General features: G+C 34.5%; 2 protein-coding genes across 4 annotated transcripts; one reads left to right on the top strand and one right to left on the bottom strand.

Moving 5' to 3' along the window:
* Positions 1 to 13354: 13354 nt before the first annotated feature.
* On the top strand, positions 13355 to 15975 carry LOC132278970 (transcription factor GTE9-like). 3 transcript variants are annotated; one of them, XM_059780879.1, is made up of 5 exons: positions 13355 to 13717; positions 14475 to 14749; positions 14844 to 14907; positions 15193 to 15311; positions 15426 to 15975. In XM_059780879.1, the coding sequence occupies exons 2-5, from the start codon at positions 14501 to 14503 to the stop codon at positions 15597 to 15599; spliced, it is 606 nt and encodes a 201-aa protein (XP_059636862.1). In that variant the 5' UTR covers positions 13355 to 13717; positions 14475 to 14500; the 3' UTR covers positions 15600 to 15975. The 3 variants fall into 3 exon arrangements, with proteins under 3 accessions (XP_059636862.1, XP_059636861.1, XP_059636863.1); XM_059780878.1 differs by having other exon boundaries at positions 14472 to 14749; XM_059780880.1 differs by lacking the exon at positions 13355 to 13717 and adding an exon at positions 13739 to 14104 and having other exon boundaries at positions 14472 to 14749.
* Positions 15976 to 16508: 533 nt separating this feature from the next.
* Positions 16509 to 23187, bottom strand: LOC132279408 (codeine O-demethylase-like). The gene is made up of 4 exons (XM_059781366.1): positions 22795 to 23187; positions 18736 to 18857; positions 18050 to 18374; positions 16509 to 17057 (listed from the first exon to the last, which is right to left on the bottom strand). The coding sequence occupies exons 1-4, from the start codon at positions 23134 to 23136 to the stop codon at positions 16713 to 16715; spliced, it is 1134 nt and encodes a 377-aa protein (XP_059637349.1). The 5' UTR covers positions 23137 to 23187; the 3' UTR covers positions 16509 to 16712.
* Positions 23188 to 23588: the final 401 nt, after the last annotated feature.

The following is a 23588-nucleotide window of genomic DNA, read 5'->3' as shown; positions in this document are numbered from 1 at the left end:
ATGTATAAGATTACATATACATGGTTAGAATATATTCTACAATATAGTAATTATATATTTTATACATGGTTAGAATATAGTAATAATATATTCTGACAACCCCCTCAAAATCAAGTAGATTCAATGAAACCATCTTGAGTTTGGAAATGAGATATTGAAAGCAGCTTAACGGAAGCGATTTGGTGAAAACATCAGCGATTTATCATGTGAAGTGATGGACCGCAATTGTAAGGTCTTCTGAAGAAGATGATGACAAACAAAATGACAGTCAATAGATGTAGCTGACGTGGCAGGATGATGTGGCGCGATGTGGATCTAATGTGGAAGAATGACGCGGTAGTGCTAACGTCGCCTGACATGTGGCACGGTGTGGATTTGACGTGACAAAATGATGCAACAGTGCAGACGTGGTGCGGCGTGGCAGAATGACGTGGCAGGATGGCGTGGCCTAACACGTGGCACGGCGTGGATATGACGTGGCAGAATGACGCGGCGGTGTTGACATGGCAGGATGACACATGGCGCGGCTTGGATCTGACGTGGTAGTGTGTAGCGACGCAATGACGGAGCTGATGACCACTGATGGCGCATGGTGGCACAGTGACAAAGCTGATCCAACACGTTGAGGTGCGGGATTACAGCCGGTGCGCGTGAAAGTGCATGGAAGAGTAGGATTACCACTTAAGGCGTATGGTGGCGCGGTGATGGAGTTGATCCGACACGTTGATCATCTTTGAACGAGACATATAGTTAAACAACGAGGCTTCCCTATACGGGGCATCCCTATGTGGGGCTTCTCTAAACAAGGCATCTCGTTGGGTTTTCCAGAGAAAGACTTAAATAACGAAGCTTCCCTAAACAGGGCATATGAAGATCTTGGAATGCCGAAGCGTATTGGTTGATCACTGCCGCTGAGGATGGGGTTAATGGTGCCATCCTCGGCGGTGACTATGATAAACTGGTAAATTATTTACCAGAGATCGAAAGGCTCTGATACCATGTTAAATATAAAAGAGATAGAGTATAGAACTCTGTATTTTATTGATGTGTGAGATGTTACATAAAGGTTATATATAGGAAAGGGTTTGTGGATAGGTGAGTGATGAACAAGTAACCTATATATATATATACTAATATTGTAGGTGTACTCATATATGGTAATCTGTAATATATATGTAAGAATCCTAGATGATAAGTAAATAGGTAAACTTGTAATCTAACAGTCCCCCTCAAACTCAAGGCAAGTATGAACCCAACTTAAGATTGAAGGCAAGATCATGAAAGTTATGGAAATTTGATGGAGATGGGTTTTCACCCATGATGATGATGTATGCATGATTAACAGCTGACGTGGTACTACTGTTGGCACCGTTGCTGACTGTGTTTGACGTGGTAGGTGACATGGCTCTATTGCTGGCACCGCTGCTGGCTGTGTTTTGCATGGCAACTGTCGTAGCAGGTGACGCACTACTGCTGGCACCGCTGTTGATGCGTCTTGGAGGCTGATTGGGCAGCCAAATAAGGCTTTTGCTTATTATGAACTTTAGACTAAAGGTTAGGATGCAGAAGCATAAGTTTAAAGGTTGATCACTGAAGGTCGACCGCGAGGGATGGGGCTGATGGTGCCATCCCCGGCGGTGATTACGATAAACTGATAAGATTATTACCAGTAATCGAGAGGCTCTTATACTATGTTAGAAATAAGGGAGAGTATATTACTCTATATATTGATTGATATATATAAGATGTATACAAGATGGGTTTATATAAGAGGGATTATGTGTGATGAATAAGTAAACCCTATATGTATATGGTAACTAAATATATTCTAACTATGCATAAGATTACATATACATAGTTAGAACATATTATATAATATAGTAATAATATATTGTACAATATATTCTAACAACATTTATTATTCAACTAATAATTTTTTTCAGGAATTAATTTACCATATATTTGGGATCACAAAGAAAGTACTTTGTATTACCTTAGAGGCAAGTGGATGTGTGATGCGTTTATGGTTAAGGTATTAAAAATAAATAAATAAATAAATATTACTAAAAATTTATCATTTGTTGCATTTTATAGACCAATACTAACATAAGTTACATAACTTTTGAAATTAAAAGGAATGTGTGACCCTAGTCACCATTCACTTAATGACAATTTTAAACTATATATATATATATATATATAGACAAATCACAGAGAGATAAGAGGAGTTTCATAATCTGGGACATGAGATGCATGGGATAGATTGGAAATCCAATAGCAAAGGGTAGAGACACCAAACAGAAATAGATGATGGGCATCTAAAAAGAAGATGAATTAGCGTTTCCTTCTCCAAACCACAAACCGAACAGAAGACAGTGCGTTTGCTCTTAAGGTTTTGGAGGGTTGGGAGGCGGTCATGAGCACATTACCAAATAAAAAATTGGATTTTGTGCTTTGTTTTCAATTTCCATATCTCAAACCAGTTTGGGTAGTGAATATGAGCATTGCTACTACAAGTAGATGGGGGAGATGAGGCGAGAGAGTTTATAGAGAGAAATAATTGATAAAAACTGCTAACAGTACATTTGTATAATACCTCGGTATTTTAAATGAATTATTTATAGGGATTAATTATTTTTATTTTTAAATTAATATGATTTGTTTGATTTAATTGGAATTAATTGCGTTTATTTTATTTTTAAATTATTTATTTTATTTAATTGAATGTTATGATTAATTGTCTCATTTTTTATTAAATTATATTTCGTAATTATATTTGATAAATTGGTGTGTTGGTTTGCTTGACTAGAATGTCATGATTGCATTGTTTTTAAGTTGCTTATTTGATTATGTGTGATTTTTTTGCTTGTGTGATTTTATTGTGAATTAATTGTAATTAATAGATTTATTTTGATATTTTTATTTATTTAAATTAATTGGATTTGGGTTTAAAGGAAGTGAGATCAATGGATGTGATCTTGGGCTTAAAGGAAGCCTTGTTGGGTTAATTAATAAGGGCCTATGGTTATAAAGATATTTAAATAATTATCTTTACATAATTATATATATAATTATATGTATATAAATATAATTAATTAATAATTATTATGGAAGGAAATATATATATATAAATATGTGAATATAATTTAATTAGTTAAAGATTAGCATGAAAGGAAATATACATATATATATTATAAAATATATGTGTATATATATTAATTAAGATAATTATTATTTATTTTATTTGGTAGCCATACTAGAAAAATGATTAGGTTATTTATGTGTATAAATATACACATAAAGTTTTATTGTTAAAAATTTACACGTTAAAAAAAAAAAAAAAAAAAGAGGCAGAGAGAGAAAAGGAGAAGGTTGATAAAGAGGAGGCCGAATCAGAGAAAAAGGACGACGGATTTGGAAGAGACGATCAAAGCTTTGGTTTCGTGTCGAAACCTTCAGACGAGTTTTCTCTATTTTTCCTCTTAGAACTCATAAGGATTTCACCTTGAGTATCAAGGCTTTAGATTTAATTTATTAATTTAACTCATGGTTAAAACGGATTAACCAAAATCATTAAGTTAATTTTATTTGATTAAATCGGAGTATTAAAAACTTGTTTTATTATTATTTTATTTTTGGAATTGTTGGATTTTAATTATATATATAGGTTGTATATATTTAAAATCATTTGTTATGCTTGATCTGTGACCTAAGGGGATTATTTAGGGTTTATAGAATTTTCTGCGAATTTCTTTATTTTCCTTAAATTTTTCTGGGCTATTAGATTAGTAAAGGTTATGTGGATTGATGCATTTGCGGCGCATAAAATGGTGGTACACATGCTGATCTGGGCCAGTAGATTATTTAACCTTAAGTGGATTAATCCGGTACATTGTGGCACATGATAAAATGTTACACACGCTAATCTAGACCATTGGATTAATTTAATATAAGTAGAATGATTCGGTGCATTGCGGCGTATGGAAAAAGGTACGCATGTGCATCTGAACCGTAGATATGGTCAAGTAAACTTAAAAATAATCTGGTGTGGGCGAGCTCACAGCAGCTGCAAGAGTTTAGCCAATACCAGCACACACGGAGGCTTGGATCCAGTGCGTACAAGTGCATGCTAAACGCGTGGGTGCGCGTAGGAAATCCCTATTCGTTTATTTCGACACTTGAAGTTGAAATGGTTATAACTTAGTCATCTTAAGTCGAAATTGGGTCATTCTTGAGCTCAAATTTAAAAAATTTTCATCCTCTTTCCAATGGTACCAATTTCATTCTCAAATTCCCATTACAAAGAAATATTTATGTTTTAGTGAGACAATATTGAAAAATTATTTAAACCGATGGAGTATTTATAGAAAACTATTTATGAGTGCATAAACATAATTCATTAATAATTGGTGATGGAATGAGGCATGTATATATATATATATATATATATATATATATATATATATATATATATATGTATGTATATATGGTTTAATTAATTTATGTATATATGCATATACTTCCTTCCATACAAAACATAAATTAATTAAACCATATATACATATATATCAATATATATATATATATATATATATATATATATATTGATATATATGTATATATGATTTTAAATAATCAAAGATTATTATGGAAGGTGTTGTACATATATTTATGCTATATAATATATGTATATATATGTATATAATTTAAGATAATTAATATTATTATTCTTCTTTGATATATCATGGTTAATAGGTAATATTAGGCTGGTTATTTAAATGAATTATATATGGATATGATATGCATGAAATGTCTAGGTATAAGTTGTTTTATTATTTTATTAATTCTAAGGTTTGATACATGGTTGAATTATAGGCATTGATGACTTGCCAAAGGCATAAATATATTATTTTATTATTTGTATGAATAAAATATATACATAGGAAGTATGGATGAGTTGCTAATTTAAAAATATAAATATATACTTAAGGAGGCATGGTTGAGTTGCCAATATATAAATAAATATAGGGCAAATTTCTCAAAACCCCCAAAACTATCAATAAGTGATCATAAAACCCCAACCTGTTTCTAAAAACTCCAACACTATCATAAAGTTATCACATTGCCTCAATATCTGAGTCCGACCCGTTAACCGGGCTGTGAAATGACAAATTTAACCTTATCATTTAATGTTAAATTAAAAATAGAAAATTATTATTTTTTAAATTACAAAAATACCCTCTCCTATTCTTTTTCTTTTTCTTTTTCTTTTTTCTTTTTTGTTTCTTCTCATCATCATCTCCGGCAGCAAGAATACTGCCGGCGATAAAGCAAATCGCCGCCGGCAGCTACCAAACCAAGTATCAATGAAGAAATTAAAGCAAAAACAGCTCTAGTATTGTGTATAATAAATCAAACTGCGTGTCATACATTTGCACCAACACAAAATATAGAGAGAGAAAAAGTAAAGAGAGAGAGAGATGGAGAAGAAGCCGTGGTTCAGCTTCAAGAGACTGGGGAAGAAGAGTTTGTGGACATGGAGGTTCAGGAGTTCTGGGTTTCGGTGGAAGAGGCTGACTTTTCAGATTGGGTTCATCAACGACTCTCTTTTTATGATCGTGTCTGTGTTTGAAGCCATTGTTCTGGTCTCAACACTCTGTTTCTTCTACCTATGTTGCGGTTGTAACTTCTGAGCCTTTAATTGGAAGAATTGGGTTCCTTGATATTTTAGAGAGAGAATAGGTACATTGGAGTGAGAAACAGAGGAGGAAGATTGGGCTTGAGATGGAGGAATGGTCAAATCTTGCGTGTGATTAAATGTTATGAAATTCAAGTCTAATGGGCCTTTTTTTTTTATTTATTTTTTATTTTTTACAAAGAGCATAAAGTTTCTCTCTCATTTAAATTAGGTTCCCTGAGAAGAAAGATGAAGACGATGAGGTAGTGGAAGAAGAGAAAGGTGGGTGAGTCGTCGTGTAGCATTTTCACTTGCTCTTTTCCATATCTCTCGATGGTTCCTTAATATCTGTGACTTCAAGATTCGGCGCTTCAATGGTTTCATCGTCAAATCTTCATGACGTTGATGCATACACTTTTTATTGGTGAATCATTCTTTGTGATACCCTTCGATTCTAGAGTCATGGGTGATCAAGTCCGAGCACAGATCCGAGGGATACCAAACAATTAATATGTAAACAAGCAGAAATAAAAACTGAATTAAGAATAAATTAATAATACGCTGAAAGAAATCTAAAATAAGAATCCTCAAACTTGAAATAATAAATATAATTGAAAACTGTACAACTCGGGAATCCACCTAGTGAACCCCTAATCCCAAATCCTTGAATAAATTTACAGAATTAAAATCTAAAATTAAAATAGAAAGAAAATCCTATGTAACCGGAAGAGTGAGTGTCTGTATCTGCATCAACACGATCAAGCTCTAAGCTAGGTACTGTTGAACACCTAAAAAATAATAGAGTGGGTCAGGCCCACATGCAAGTCCTGATCTACTATGATCCAAACAGGAATCCGATACGCAGATACATCTTAGATAGACTCAACAATATCTAGAGTAGTCCATATATGTATATATTACACACTATAGGACGCTCACTAGTCCAATAGGTATGTCTCAGCCTGAGTAGAGATACCATGCAAATCGCATGTAATGTGGTCATGTGTATCTAGATCTACCAGGGAACAAAACCACTGTCCAGTTATCCATCCTAGGCGATATACGCAACCTAACCATGGTCCTGAGACTCAAGCTCATACCATGGCACCATAACATAAATATATAAAGTCCGTACTCCTAATACAAAATATCATCCATCTGTATAGTGGTCTGATATATGTATAACAAAACCATTCTGAAACCATAATAGGTCATTTAATTTATTTGATTGACATGATACAAGTAGGTGATGGACTTAACCTTTATGGTTAATCCATACCTTAATCCAAATTAGGTAGGATTTAGTGCTTGAACTAATCCATACCTAGTATGTCACCGTCCCATACCGGTACATACAATCCTCCAAATAGCATAGTTTACAAATAACACTACGTATACAACAACCATTCTCCAAAATATGCATCATTATAATCTAATACATATATATCAATATTAAGCATTCATAATAAGGCCTAACAATAACATTCCAATAATGTAAACTGCTAAAATAATCTAAGCATTTACATTCTTCAACTTGTCCATAAATCGATGCAGTTCCGTAGCAAGGTGTATATAAATTTGGTCCAACATAAGTATAGTTAAACATGGGTGTAACTAAGTCATGCCTCCACTGAAAGATTTAGAACCCAAGTTTCAGTCCATTAAGTTTAATAAAACATGTTTATGAAACTTACTTCTCCAAACAGTACTATAATTGATACATTTATGTATAGACTTAAACATCAGTCTATTCCAACTAAGCATACACATTATTAAATATCAACATGCTTATAACAGAGCTGCAAAACATGATTCCAAACTAAGAACATGCAAAGGCATCAAATCTCCTCCAAACAGTGTTGTAACAAATGAGATATATAACAGATTAAAATTATCAATCAATCCCAACAAAGCATACATGTATTTAAATAACATAATGCTCATAACTCAACTACAGAACATGATTAAAACTTAAGATCATGAAAAGAAATCAAATTGCAAATCAGTCTGCAACATAAGTCAATTGTTCACTTATCCACATACCGACCTTCGATTAAACTTATGTTAACTCTGTCCTAAATTCTGACTATAAACTTGCTTCTCAACTATTTTATAAGTCTTACACCATGTATTAAGTCACCCTAAAGCTTTTAAACAATTTTAAGAACCACAGTGATAGCCAAACAGAACCTAGAAACTTAGTTTTATATAATTCCAAGAGAAAGAGAAGGCTCTGAGTTTCAAAAAGCCTTCTCCAAAAAAGGAGAGCCGGCTCCCCTTCCTTGGGAGCCGGCTCTAGATGGTTGAGAGCCGGCTCTCAACCTTAGAGAGCCGGCTCTTGTGTTTTGGGAGCAGGCTCCCTCCATTTTTGGAGCCTGCTCTCACTTCTAAGAGCCGTGCCTGTTTTTTTTTGTCCTCTCCGACTCCTGTGGTTTTCAGTCTTTCAATTCTGTTCTATTACATGTTTTAAGTACCTATCCTCCTCCCAAATTGATCACAAAGCAAAGTTATACATCTATGAATTTAATTACAGATTAATGTTTTAAGCAACGATAAACATCTAAAAACTGAAACTTGTAAAAACTGAGAAATAGAATATAATCTAGTGATGTTAGAAACTGATTTAACATGTTTAAACAATGTGATTAATACTTAGTTTAATTCCTGGAGTCCAACTAAGCATGCACAGAACACAAATTCTTGGGAAAGAGAAGAACAGAACTTGCCTTTGAAACTTTGAATAAAAACTCCACCTGTTGTCTCTATCTTCACCGGCAATGTGGGTTGTGTTAAACCACCCTTGCTACACCTATTGCAGTCCAATAACACACACCAAACTTCCTTCCTTGACTCAGCTTTGTGAACCACCCAAATTCCCACTCCGGTTCTCTTTGTATCTCTCTGGTTTTTACTACAAGATTAGAGCTCTGTTTGTGGTTTACAGAACGTACGTTTATTTTTCCTAAACCCTAAACCACCGTATTGCTTATACTTATAGGTGAAAGCAATAACCTTAATTCACGTGTATTAAGAGACTAAGCCCTAACTCCAATCCTAGTCGGCCCATGAAACCCTCTAAGTTGTAAAATACGACGGCTTACTATACAACCTTCTTAACCCTACTGTTTAACTAACGTATTGTTTTAAAACAATTCATTCACTTAATTTCCATAATTAAATAACTACATCAAATAACTTAAGTCAAATAAAACGAAGATGTAACTAAACCAAAAAGAAGCCAATTAATTCAAATAAAACAATTAACTCAATCAAATTATTCAAGTAATTAATTAAAACAAATTTAAGTAAATCATTTATTTAAAAATAAATACACACTTAATCAATTAAACAAACCAAAACACATAGCTCACATATTAAAAATGCAATAAAACTCAAAATTATCAAAATTAAATTCCCATTCTATCCTTTTGGAAACTAGGGGTATTACATTCTTCTCTCAATTTTGAAAAGCTTCTGGTCGATATCCATAATGCTCACCAGGTAGCGCTCTGGCAACCTAGTTGATCGGTAGAAGAAGGGCACAACCTTGGGCCGCCGATGAGAAATAAGCAATGGTAAGCAGCGATCAGTCTAGGTGGAATGAGAGGAAGCCGACAGCGACCTGGTTTGGTCGCTGCCGGCGGCGATTAGCTTCATCGCCAATAATATTCTTGCTGCCGGAGATGATGATGAGAAGAAACAAAAAAGAAAAAAAGAAAAAGAAAAAAGGAGAGGGTATTTTTGTAATTTAAAAAATAATAATTTTCTATTTTTAATTTAACATTAAATGATAAGGTTAAATTTGTCATTTCACAGCTCGGTTAACGGGTCGGACTCGGATATTGAGGCAATGTGATAACTTTATAATAGTGTTGGGGTTTTTAGAAACAGGTTGGGGTTTTATGATCACTTATTGATAGTTTTGGGGGTTTTGAGAAATTTGCTCATAAATCATCTATGGTTATTGTATGTATAGGTTGGATTAGGATTACATATTTTTAAATCAAAATAACCTAGTAATTACCGATTAATGTATTATATTTTGTAAATTAATAAAGGGCAAATTTCTTAAAACCCCCAAAACTATCAATAAGTGATCAAAAAACCCCAATCTGTTTCTAAAAACCCCAACACTATTATAAAGTTATCACATTGCCTCAATATCCGAGTCCGACCCGTTAACCGGGCTGTGAAATGACAAATTTAACCTTATCATTTAATGTTAAATTAAAAATAGAAAATTATTATTTTTTAAATTACAAAAATACCCTCTCCTTTTTTCTTTTCTATTTTTTTTTTTTTTTTTTTTTTTTTTCTTCTCATCATCATCTCCGGCAGCAAGAATATTACCGGCGATGAAGCTAATCGCCGCCGGCAGCGACCAAACCAGGTCGCTGTTGGCTTCCTCTCATTCCAGCTGGACTGGTCGCTGCTTACCATTGCTTATTTCTCATCGGCGGCCCAAGGTTGTGCCCTTCTTCTACCGATCAACTAGGTTGCCAGAGCGCGACCTGGTGAGCACCATGGATGATGACCAGAAGCTTTTCAAAATTGAGAGAAGAATGATTCACCAATGAAAAGTGTATGCATCAACGTCATGAAGATTTGACGATGAAGCCATTGAAGTGCCGAATCTCGAAGTCACAGATATTAAGGAACCATCGAGAGATATGGAGAAGAGCGAGTGAAAATGCTACACGACGACTCACCCACCTTTCTCTTCTTCCATTACCTCATCATCTTCATCTTTCTTCTCAGGGAACCTAATTTAAATGAGAGAGAAACTTTATGCTCTTCGTAAAAAAAAAAAAAAAAAAAAAAAAAAAAAAAAAAAATAGGCCCATTAAACTTGAATTTCAAAACATTTAATCACACGCAAGATTTGACTATTCCTCCATCTTAAGCCCAATCTTCCTCCTCCGTTTCTCATTCCAACGTACCCATTCTCTCTCTAGAAAATCAGGGACCCCAATTCTTCCAATTAAAGGCTCAGAAGTTACAACCGCAACATAGGTAGAAGAAACAGAGTGTTGAGACCAGAACAATGGCTTTAAACACAGACACGATCATGAAGAGAGAGTCATTGATGAACTCAATCTGAAAAGTCAGCCTCTTCCACCGAAACCCAGAACTCCTGAACCTCCATGTCCACGAACTCTTCTTCCCTAGTCTCTTGAAGCTGAACCACGGCTTCTTCTCCATCTCTCTCTCTCTTTACTTTTTCTCTCTCTATATTTTGTGTTGGTGCAAATGTATGACACGCAGTTTGGTTTATTATACACAATACTGGAGCTGTCTTTGCTTTGATTTCTTCATTGATACCTGGTTTGGTAGTTGCCGGCGGCGATTTGCTTCATCGCCGGCAGTATTCTTGCTGCCGGAGATGATGATGAGAAGAAACAAAAACGAAAAAAGAAAAAGAAAAAGAAAAAGAATAGGAGAGGGTATTTTTGTAATTTAAAAAATAATAATTTTCTATTTTTAATTTAACATTAAATGATAAGGTTAAATTTGTCATTTCACAGCTCGGTTAACGGGTCGGACTCGGATATTGAGGTAATGTGATAACTTTATAATAGTGTTGGGGTTTTTAGAAACAGGTTGGGGTTTTATGATCACTTATTGATAGTTTTGGGGGTTTTGAGAAATTTGTCCATTAATAAAATAATATTAATGGAGACATGGATGATTTTTCAAAGCCTAGATATTGGCTGTGTGATTTAAATAATTAAATCTGTATTTGATTTTGAATTCAAATCGGGTATTTGAATTTAAACAACATGAAAATACCAAACTACTTTCAACCGCTACAAGACTTCTCTATAAATAGCACTAGAAGATATCTGCACAATGGTCCCTGACCACACAATGCATTTTTCATCATGTAATATTTTCCACTTTCCTTGTATTTTTCTTTCCTTTTCCAGTATATTACTTTATCTATAGGACTGGTATTATAGTTTGATCCTTTTCCAGTATATTACTTTATCTGTATTTTCATAGGACTGGTATTATAGTTTGATTACAATTCCTTTACTTGTAAACCTTGTACTGGAATTCTATTTATGGAATAAGAGATTGGACACTTGGCTTTTGTCCCCTCTGTTATTTTATAAATTTCTGGGATTGATGAATGCTTTTGCAGTTCTCTTTCTCCTCTCATCTATTCCATTATCTGTTATTAAAGTCCCCTTCAATGAGGCATTGAAGAACCTAAAAGGAAAGTGGTAATCCTAACTTTCCTACAATAGACTGATTTCTTTTATTCGGTTATAAATAGGATAGGTTTAGCTATTCTAAATTTGAGTCAATGGGCTCTGGCACGCCCCTAAAAAAAAGATCCAAACAAAATAAATAAGGTATATAGTACTTGCCATCAACTTATGGTAAATCATAATCATCCAGGCTCATTAAAACAAATATTGATTTGTGCTTAATGGTAGAGACGGATCACATACTCTAATCCAAACAAAATAAATAAGGTATATAGTACCTGCCATCAACTTATGGTAAATCATAATCATCCAAGCTCATTAAAACAAATATTGATTTGTGCTTAATGGTAGTGACTACAAAAATAACCTCATAAATTTTTCTTAAGATAAATGAAATATGCAGATGTTAAAAGGATATAGGTATATTAGGAAATGCCTCTATTTCAAATTTATTGGATAAAAATTAATTACTAAATTTGTCTCACTTAGAAATTAAATAGATCCATATATATATATATATATACAATCTAAAATATATCCAAAATGACAACTAGGGTCATAAATTTTATTAACCTATACGAATCCAAAAGATAATGAAAAGAAAGAAAAGAAAAGTAATAAAAATATTTTTTATGCATGTCTATTAGAAAGAAAAAATATATATATGTTTTGATTTATCCTCAAACTCTCTCTCATTAAAAATTAAAATGCAATAAGAAAAGAAATATTATTGTGGTGAGGGTAACGCAGTCATTTTTGCATTATCCCCACTATTCCTAGGCTAAGAGCAACCGGTACAAGGGCTTGTTTGCTAGCTCTGGAGTTAGTGTTGTTAGTATGTGAATTGGTATAAAGCTAGCAATCTGTGGGACCCAAAGGAAAGCTAGCAAAGGGCATCGCAACAAGTAACAAGTCCTTTGCGAGCCAAACAAGCCCCACATGCCCTGCAGCAATAGCTCTTGTCCTCTTTTTTTTTTTTTTTTTTGCCCGCAAGCAACGGCTCTTTTCCCTTTTTTTTTTTTTTTGGTTTTTTTTCTTTACTATTTCTTTTTATATGTGATTTATTTTTATTGTAAAAAATAAATTTATGTTTTGATTATTTTATTTTATTTTTTATTTTGAAATAAATATTTATGATTTCTATTTCTTATTAGTCTTTTGAAAAAAAATTTAAAAAAATTTATCAACGAATTTTTTAAAACAAAATATCATATTGTTAGAAATGGTTTTAAAAAATACAAGCAAACAAAAAAAATAAATATATTTTTAATATTTTTTACTCAAAATATTAAATGCATTAAAAAAGTACAACAAAAAATAATAAAGTACTAAATATTAACTAATTCATATCGTATAAATAAAATAGCAGTATATTATTACTAATCACATCAACACAATTGCTGACATAACCGGCAATCCAATAAAGTTTTGCTAGCATGTATTGCCAGCACTTGCCCTAATCGCAATACGTATAGCAGCGCCGCCAACTTGATAAAGCCCTATTTTCTGATAAAGCCGTACTCTCTCTTTGACACAAACAAATTCAGACCTAAACCCTCGAAAATCTTTTCCTCCCCTTTATTCCTTTGCAAATCGCAATACGTATAGCAGCGCCGCCAATTTGATAAAGCCCTATTTTCTGATAAAGCCCAATTCAGACCTAAACCCTCGCAATAGGTACAGCAGCGCCGCCAACTTGATAAGAAGGGCTTATGCTCGGTCTTCTCAATACGCCGAGGCATTTTCATGCGTCCGATGAACCAAGTTTTCGACTTCATCACAGCATCTTGAAATTGAAGTCTCACACAGTGCAGCATTTGCGAAGGTATATTTCTATTTGATTTTCTTTTGTCCTTAAGCCGATGTAAATCCAATAGTTCCCTTTGACTTCTTCTTTATCAATCGGCATAGCATGTTATTTTCTGATAAAGCCCTATTCTCTCTTTGACACAAATTCAGACCTAAACCCTCGCAATACGTACAGCAGCGCCGCCAACTTGATAAAGCCTTATTTTCTGATAAAGCCCTATTTATTGATAGAGCCCTATTCTCTCTTTGACACACAAATTCAGACCTAAACCCTCGAAAATCATTTCTTTCCCTTTTCTTTCCGAAAATCTCGTTGCCTCTCTAAACCTTTACTTTCCTTTCTCTTCCATTCCCTTTTTTGGTCGATTGATACAGATTTTCACGTCATTCGCATTCAATTCTGGTAATTATCTTCGAATTTTTGTTTATCTTCGTATTTTGCTAATTGTATGATTTCAGGGTTATATTTTAATTGATGTTTCATGATTCAAGGATGTGATTATTGATTAATTTCCAAAACCAATCACTACTGTTTCATACAATTTTTTTTTGGAAGTTGCAATTGTTTTCTCCCTATAATTAGGTTGCAATTAGGGGTTATCTTTATTTGTTCCTTTTTAATAACTCGTGTTCTATTCATTGAATTAAAAAAGAAAAATTATTATTATTATTATAACTTGGGGTTCTTATATTCATTCTTTTCATTGAATTAAAAAAGAAAAGTGATCTTTTTAATGTATTTAGTCTTGTTTGTGGTGCTAATTGTGCAGTAGGTGATTCATGCATTGTTGGTGACAAAATGGTGTCTGGGATTCGTTCGGGAAATCTGAACTGTGACAAGACAAAGAAGAAAAATGTTAGGAAAGATTCATTTGTGGAAGTATCAACTGGAAAGAAGGCGCACCAATTGCAGGGTTTCCTTCAAAATGATGCTTTCACCTACCTGAAACCAGAAAAGATCAAATTAAATATTGAAGCATTGGATGATAACACTTTGTGCGAGCTGGAAAGAATTATCAGGAGTTGTCTCGATGCAAGGGCTATCAAAGTAAGTATTTTTCATTGATTAGTTTTCAACTGCAAGGTTGAGGTTTTGCTGTTGTGGTTTTGCTCATTAAGCTTCTTGTCTAATTCTTCTTCAGGCTGGTAAAGCTGACCAGGCTAAAAGGGAGGAAAAGGAAAGAGTTGCAAGGCTGCATGGGAAAGGTAATCTTTACTATTCCATAAATGAACTCAAGTTTTATTAATTTGTGTTTTGGATAAATAAGTTTTTGGCTGAAATTGAGAAAAAAAGGATAGGATATTGGCTCCCCTATGGTTATTTTTTAGTTTGCATTAAGTATCTCAGGTGTGGAATGCTGACAGGAGCATAGGTTCCATATTGCATGAAGTGACTTTACAAGGGGAAATGAGACATTTTTCTCTTCCTTCTAATTGAAACAAAATGTCAATTCAAAATCATATTTGAACTCTTAAATTTCTTGTTTACAGATAAGGGCAGAGTTGAACCCCAAATCAGAGCCGATGAATCTTTTTCACAAAAGATAGCAGAAGCACGACAAATGATGCAGAAGAGAGAAAGAGACGCTGCCCGACTTCGTCTGCAGAAGGTTTATGTTTGTCTATTTTTTGTTCAAATTTTTTTTTTTTTTCTTTCCTGATGTACACCTTTGAATCTGTTGCTTAAAAAGAAATTAACTTGTCTTCCCCTTTCCTCGTTTCAGTTGGAGAAGACTGTAGAGTTCGAGGACAATCTGCAAATTGTCCAATACTTTGAGAACCTTAGAGTATTTGTATCAAATAAACCGTTGGAGTTATTGGGTTTGTTTCTGAAGGAGGATGACTTCTACATGGATGAGGAGGCGATTGATGTAGAAGAGGGAGAGATCTTGGGATAAGTTTCAAACCAGAATAGCTTCCAACGCCATTCATTTTTTTCAGCAATTTGGAATCAGTTCATTCTTTACAACTGTAAAAGAAAATTTTGCGAATAGAAATGTATATGTTTACTGCTGCAGAAAACTCTGAGAAACAGGGCTAAAGCTTGCCTGAAATGGCACAAGGCTAAAGCTTGCCTCTTATGTACAGAGAGATTGCCACTGTAATTTTTTTTGGTGTTACTTTGGCAAGGTGTATTTTGACTTTTGCTAGGAGTTGACTCTTGCTTAGTTCCTAGTTGTTGAGTGGCCATGTGCCTTGTTTGTGAATTGTATAAAAGTTCACCTGTAACTAGTTTTATTTCAAGTTAATAAAATCATGACACTGTTTCTTTTCCTCTGGTTTGAAACTTTCTTGTTTGAGGCTTGATGATATGCTAGGTTGCAATTGATGCATTGAAATTCTACTGCCAATGATACGTGGATGTTGCGGGAATGAGGTATTAATCCCATGGAAGGTAGCTGCCTTGTATCTCTCACACTTCAATTAAAGACCCTTATTAGTGCCCATGGATAATAATAACTCAAGCTGGTAGGTATTAGTGGCTATGTCGAATGCAATAATTATGGCATGCTAGTTTTATGTTGTTGTCATCGTTGCACTGATTTGGTGCTCCAAAATAACCACTTTGAAGTTCGGATCAAATTAGTACCTCCATAAAGCTCTCTTGTGCTTTGGATCATGTTCACTTTCAAATTCTACCGCAATTTGTTGGTTCCTTTTGCACCTGATTACCAAATTAATGTTCAAGTCTTCGGATATATAACGTCTCAGCAGTACCATATATACATAAAAACCAATATCATTCCATTATTATGCAACCCTAAATTGTAACAAGTTTAGATACAAAACAGGATTGAATTATCCCACCATAAAATTCATCAATGTAATAGAGACTAGTATAACTTTACATACAAGAGGTACCATAATACCATTTACAAGATTTAACTCCAAACCAACAAGTACATAAAACAATTTTATTTATAACAACATTATCCCACCAGCAATGTGGTACGACTTATATACAACACATATACTCCAAACCATAATATACATCGATCACACCATTTTATTTATAACAACATTAAACAAGACACAATTTTATAAAATTTAACTTCAAACCTCAATATATTACACCATTTTATTTGTTGAGCAAGTTCATGATCACCATCAATTTCAATTTGCATTCGCTCTAAGAATGACTTTCCATTGAGCTTATGGGAGTAGAAATCTTTGACACACTTCTCCATCTCCACCCTTTTGAACAATGGTGGGTTTTCTGGGTTTATAGTACGAGCTGTAGGTCCAACCTTTGCTTGGAATTTGGGATTGAAAAACATAGCAATAGAGATCCTCTCTTCCAATGGATTTACTGTCACCCTGTGCTCAATGTTGCGATAGACACCATTGCTAAAGATCTGTACATGAACACAATAAACAGAAAGAAATTGAGAAGGCAAGCAACAAAGAGGCTGACCAAAATACAATGTTAAGAAAGACACAAATACAGCTTCATCCATGTGGTGGAGACAAGGATGCTTTGCGAGATGATAAAAATTACTAGAAAAGATAAGATAAATAACATGTGACTATGCGATGGGAACGTTAGGTATAACAAGATAAAACTACGAAAAGTAGACTTAGGGTGGTATGGTCTTATTCAACGTAGGTCCCTATATAAAAAGAGCAAGACTTGTGTGTTTTGAAGGTAAGCGACAAAGAGGCCGACCAAATATGAAAATAATTAGTGTTGTTTCCTAAAGATATTTGGAATTGAAGTGTTTGGTGTTAACAAGTTAAATCATGGAACTCACACCATGGCCATATTATGATGAATATGTCTGTGGGACGATGAATAGTAGACTCAAACAGTGGGAAAAGGAAAAGGAAAATTCAAATCAAACTAAAGAAGGTAGGTGAGTGTAAAAAAAGAATTAAACGAGTCTTAGCAATTAAGACCAAGGAAGGTGAGTGTAAAAAAAATTTAAAATTTATTACAGAACTTCACAAATTAAGCATCTGTACTTACTATACCAGCAATTAGTAAAGGAGCCCAGAATGTTGAAATGAGTGATGCTGCATAAGTTAATTTTAGGAAAAGGAAATTGTGATCCTGCAAAACTTATGTCAGGCAGTAGTAGCTAGGTAAAAAATATAGTACTAGTCTAGTGTACGAGACTCCTATCATTGCAAGATTTAGGAAGAGTCAGCTGTAAGTTGTCTTACGTACTTGTGGAAGGCCATTTCTGTTTTGAATCTGTGACCTCTAGGTCACAAAAGAGCAACATTATAAAAGGTACTTGTATATTTTAAATTGACATCCAAACCAGAAAAAAGGTATTGAAAATTTATTAGATTTAGTTAGTGATAAAGAGAATGGGGAAGGATCTAACCATGTAGGTATGCAAACCTCTAGAAAGTCTCCTACATTCACCATAAAGGCACAAGGAAGGAAGTTTGTAGGGATCCAAAATCCATCTTTTCTAACTTGGAGGCCTTCCACTCCATTGACTTGGAGAAGGATGGTGATGCCAGAAGCGTCCGAGTGCGGTGTAAAGCCAACAACCAGCTCTGGTTTTGGACATGGTGGATAGTAAGTCATCCTCACTGATTGCATCCCATCTTCAAACATCTCTTCTACCTCTTCCTCATCAATCTGTAGAGCCTTTGCCATCAACCCAAGAATTGTTTTGGAAAGTTTTTGCAACTCAGAAAAGTATGATTCCAAGGTATTCCTGCAGTGATATGGATGAAATATACGTACATGTAAGTATTTTACACACATAAAATATACACATATATGAATGCATGCATACTTACATATAGCAATGCATAAATACAAATATATTATGCATGTGTGTGTGAGAGAGAGTGAGAGCACCTAAGTGATGAAGGGATATCTGGCAAGAGGGGTGGCTTTCTTCTATGGTTGGGGGTTAGTTATCATTTTTTTTTTTTGATAAGTAAAAAATCATCATTATTATTTTAAACTTTACTTCAAACTTTACTTCAAATGGTTGGGGTTTAGTTATCATATAAAATCTATCAGCCCAGTCAACCTTCTGATCTTCGGAGAAGAGAATGGTTTGTCCATACCTTTCAACATCACCAGGCCTCATCTTATGTTTCATTTTCTCTTCCATAGGGAGCTTGTAGAATTCTTCAATCTCATATTTCAGTTTCTCCACTAATGAAGAATCCACTCCCTGGTTCACCAGCTATAAACATATATAATCACTACTGTTAATTTTTTTGCAGTATTTTCTTTTATTTGTAAACATATATCTACATATATACACACACACACAAACAAACAAATGGGAAAACAAGGCTTAATTATTGTATGGTTTTAATTTGGCCAAATCTATAACTTGTATTTCTTTTAGTTTCCTTCTTTCTTATCTTTTTGCCTGCAACTATGTCTTTGAAATATCCAACTAGCTAATTTGCCATTTAAAGTTATGCCATGTTTTGGACCCAATCCACGCCTTGAATTTGGAATTGGAGGAAATTTAGGACAAAGTCTGAATTAAATTTCCTTCAATTCTCAATCTAAAATGTCGATTCATTACTCCCAAACGTAACATTACAGAAAACAATGAACAAGAAATGCATATTTTCACAAAGTGAAGAAGGAATTGGGAAATTTAAGAAGAAATACACAGCCAAGAATAAAAGCTCAATGGACTAAATTCTATACTTTCCAAGATCAACTTTCAAAGCACATCTAGGATTGGAAAGAATTTAATGACTAAAATTTTGTGAAGGGGGATGAAATTAAACCTGAAAAATGCTCCACTCTTTGCATGTTGAGTGCAACTTCTCTAGTTGATAATCTTTGGCTTCTTCCATAACCAAATGTTCCATATTGATTAAAGAAATTGTGGGCAAGGAAGTTCCATCCAAGAGAATTGAAGATTCTTGATCCAGTTGAACATAGTGGTTTGGTATGGCAAGCACGGGCTCTTTCGCAAGCTCCTGAACACTAAGTGAACTCCTAGGGCTAGGGGTCACTGGTTTTCACAAGCTTCTAAACTAATATTTATTTAGTAGTTTTGACACCTACTAAATTTTTCATGCAGAGATACCCTGGAAGTTTATGCGTCTGAGTTGAAACAACATGCTATAAAGATACTCGATTTCATAGCTAAAGCTCTAAAGATTGCGGCTGGGGATATAAGAGAGTTGTTTGAGGAAGGGATGCAGTCAATGAGGATGAACTACTATCCACCATGTCCACATCCAGAGTTGGTTCTCGGCCTCACCCCTCACTCTGATTCTGTTGGCCTCACCATCCTCCTTCAAGTTAATGAAATGGAAGGTCTGCAGATAAAAATTGTGGGCATGCCACTTTCACTACTACTACCCAAAACCTTTATCACTTCTCCCTCATCATCAAGATGCCTTCAACTTGAACCACAATAGTCTTTAGTAGAGCATTCATTGTTATTGGGTATGAACAAACCATAGCAGGTCCGGGACTTGATCTTAATTGCACCCATCAAGAGGCAGCGCCACCATTATGATTCTCTCTCTATTTTGCCAGCATATGGATACTGTAATATCCTTAATTATAGTGCAAATTATCCCACTAAATCAGGATGCAGATCAGTTAGCAGTCGTGTCCTCAGCTCATGGTAACACCAGGCATCAATTATGAGAAAGACAGCCATCAAATTAAGAGAAGTGCTGTCAGAGCTTCCCAAAATGCCACTACATTCAAGCATGTATGAAAGTCACAGGCAGCTAGAGAGAGAGAGACCTTATATGTTTATTAGATATTGTTATTAATTAGAAAAATAAAGAAGTATAAATGTTACTGTGTCTGCGCTAGAGTGCAAAAATTTACAAAGTAGTTAATCCTTTACAGAAAATGTTGCCAGTTCATACTTCCAAAAGTATCTTTAAGTAACACAAAATCCTTGCATTATAATGTAGGAAGAAAACATAAACCTTGCAACAACTTGTCTCTGAACCTAGCATATTCACGAACGCGCCCTTGGTGACCAAGCTTACGCATTTACCCCTAAATCTTCGACCATGAGCAAGAGGTAACCACCACAACACTTACTTGTGAATTTTCTAACTAAAGTAAAAAGTAAATCAAAAGTCAAGCTCGTTAACATATACAACATTCATAGGTGAAGACTTTAGCCTCAGCAAGAGTAGCTATTACAAAAGACAATGTGACGGGTAGGGGGGTTGGTGAGATTGTATTGACCGAACGGAAGAACTGAATAGACAATAATTTTGATCAAGGAAATTTGCTAACCTAAGTTCTATTGACTTGACAACTCTAATATGAGTTTACAAAAATAAATGGACAACTTGTTCATTTTAATGATATTAACTTTTTCTTATTTATGAGTCAATAGAAAACCATTCTTAGCATAAAAATATACCATCACATTCTATGCCACTGTACAAGGCTTCCCCTCTGACCCTGTCATACCGTATTTGCTGCTAGGGTATGTGACATGTCATGACCTATTCCCATTCTACATACAAAATGATCCATGTTCTTGGACACATCAACTACAAGTTTCCTCTAGTAAGAGATCTGAGTTTTTTTTTTTTTAACTGCATTATGAAGCCATTTTCTCAAGAATTACAAGGGTGCAATGCTAAATGTTAGGACATCTACAAGCAGTGTGCAGATGTAATGGCTTACAGGTTAACATCATCCTTGCCTTAATCCCATATATATGGGGTCGGCGACATGAATTCTCTTTTTCCATTCTTTTCTATTATAAGCCATCTCTCCTCTAATATTTAACTTTTTGAAATGATTTCTTTCCACGTTAATTTTGGGCGCCAGCTCTCCCTCCTACCCCTATGCAATGGCTTACAGATGAGAGGAAGAAAATAACACAAAGAAAAAATGTAATCTTCCTCTTCTTACCGGTGCATCTATAGGTCTTCTATGCAATGGCTTACATGTGGGAGGAAATAAATGACACAAAGAAAGATCTTTAAGTTGAAGGGTACGATGGATGTTCAAGAAGTAAGCACTGACATCAAGAGTGGATTATTTATATAAAGCTCTTTCTAGTTGCTCACCAATTGCAATTCAGGCTTCCATATCTCCATCTCTAAAGGCTAACAACCTCAACTTTTAGCATATGTTATTCTAAGCTGCTAATCGAGTCTAGCATTATCAAACTTTTAAAAAATTTGGAAAACAAATCCCTCATTCCATTCAGCCAACACTTGCAGAACTGGCCATACATCCCAAAAATTTGGCAAAAGCCAGATGTCTTAATGGGACCATACCATTAAGCCACATTAATCCTGTTGGGATATTTTAATAAAAATCCTTATTTATTGTGGTTTATTATATTTTATTAGTATGTTAATTCCTAAAACTATTTGACCATCAACGGTTACAACCCAAGCATAATATAAAAATTCCCAACAAATCCTCCTCAAGTAGCCTCATTAAACACCAGTCAATTCATTGTTTCAGACCCAAAATGCTAGAAGAATCATAGAGCACACATGAGTAACAGACACAAATTCCCCAAAAAGCACAATATTATCAAAATAAGAAACACTTAACATTCAGACACAAAATAAATCACTCGTCTAGGATGCATAAGTTTAAAGTGAAAGCACAGGCTAAAAAAGTAGAAACAAAATTAGGCACCATAGGTAATTAGAAGCTAAGTAAGCGATCACCAGTATTATGATATTCTTTCTCCAATTGTTACATTTTCTTTTTCCCGCTGTTCGGAAGTCGACTATTTTACCAAGAAATTGGGTTAGTTAATTACTCCCAAAATACAAACTAACACAACAGGTTGAGAAATAACTCAAAACATCAATGGATCACTAATCTGTACTTTTCCCACTCGGCACATTTCTTCAATTAAATTTTGGTCCAGCCTTTTATAACTCATGCTTATAAAACCGTCAATGGCATTAATAATTTTGCATACCCAACAAAAATTAACAATTTTTTTCTGCTAAAATTATTATCACTAACCAGACTAGCATCATGACCAAATCTATTCCACATCCATTCTACAATAGTTCACTTGTTAACCAAATTATCAATGTGACAAGCAATACGTATGTGTGTGTATATATGTATAACATTTTAAAATATATAAAAGGGAGGGGAAAAGAAAAGGGTGAAATTAATCTAGGGTTTACCTGGGAGGTCAAATCAGCAGCGGCGAACATAAATGAGGCAGTGGCGCTTTTAGTGAGCAGAGGACGAGACTCGAGCTTACCCAAATACCATACAAGAAGTCCCATCTTTGAATACGACGACGATGATGATGCAGAAGATGAATATGAAGGAGATGATATATAGAAGGATGAGGGAGAGGTTTTGGAAACCCTAATCTTAGAGAGATGGTGAAGACTGGTGCATTGTGCGGAATATGCAGATTGTAGCCAAACAGGGGAATTGACGATGGAATTTGAATATCTGGTGGGATTGGATGATGATAATTGTTGAAGAAAGAAGGAGCGTTTGGTTACGTTTCTCATGTGAAAAAAAGATTCCCATTATTTTTTCTTTTCTGTGGTTTGCCCTATTTCCAGTGATAGATTGATTTGGAAACGGAAACAACGTCTATTGTGGTTTTGGCATTTGTGAGTTGGAGATATTTTCAGGTTGGTGTCGCTGTCTCTCTCAATCACCGGTGTTGATGCTGATATATAAAATTCCGTGTTTGTAATGTACTTAGGTGCAATCTAATTGTCAGTTCAGGACGGTGACAGCTGGCCAGGTCTAAGTCAAAATGTTTTTTTGTTTTTTCTTTCTTTCTTTTGACAGTAAAATTTTTTTTTCGAAAGTTGACAGTAAAATTAGTTTATACTACTAGTGAAGTGTTAGTCCATCTTCCAAACTTAGTTTTTGGATTGAATTGTGAAACATGGTTGGTATCACAGTCAACAAATTACTTTATTCGTTGTCTCGCTAAGTTATCCGGACGGAT

The sequence above is a fragment of the Cornus florida genome, unplaced genomic scaffold (genome assembly GCF_030987335.1).
Source record: "Cornus florida cultivar Cherokee Brave unplaced genomic scaffold, ASM3098733v1 CherokeeBrave_3.0.0_Hap2_Chr10, whole genome shotgun sequence".
Classification (NCBI taxonomy): Eukaryota; Viridiplantae; Streptophyta; class Magnoliopsida; order Cornales; family Cornaceae; genus Cornus; species Cornus florida.
Note: the sequence above shows the minus strand (reverse complement) of the source record. Positions and strands in the feature narration are given on the sequence as shown.

Coding starts and splice junctions, on each gene's coding strand:
- LOC132278970 (XM_059780879.1), top strand. CDS start 14,501: ATGGTGTCTGGGATTCGTTCGGGAAATCTGAACTGTGACAAGACAAAG. Junction 14,750..14,843: donor TCGATGCAAGGGCTATCAAA/GTAAGTATTTTT, acceptor ATTCTTCTTCAG/GCTGGTAAAGCTGACCAGGC. Junction 15,312..15,425: donor CCCGACTTCGTCTGCAGAAG/GTTTATGTTTGT, acceptor TCCTCGTTTCAG/TTGGAGAAGACTGTAGAGTT.
- LOC132279408 (XM_059781366.1), bottom strand. CDS start 23,136: ATGAGAAACGTAACCAAACGCTCCTTCTTTCTTCAACAATTATCATCA. Junction 18,858..22,794: donor CTGCTGATTTGACCTCCCAG/GTAAACCCTAGA, acceptor ATATGTTTATAG/CTGGTGAACCAGGGAGTGGA. Junction 17,058..18,049: donor ATGTAGGAGACTTTCTAGAG/GTTTGCATACCT, acceptor GTTCATGTACAG/ATCTTTAGCAATGGTGTCTA.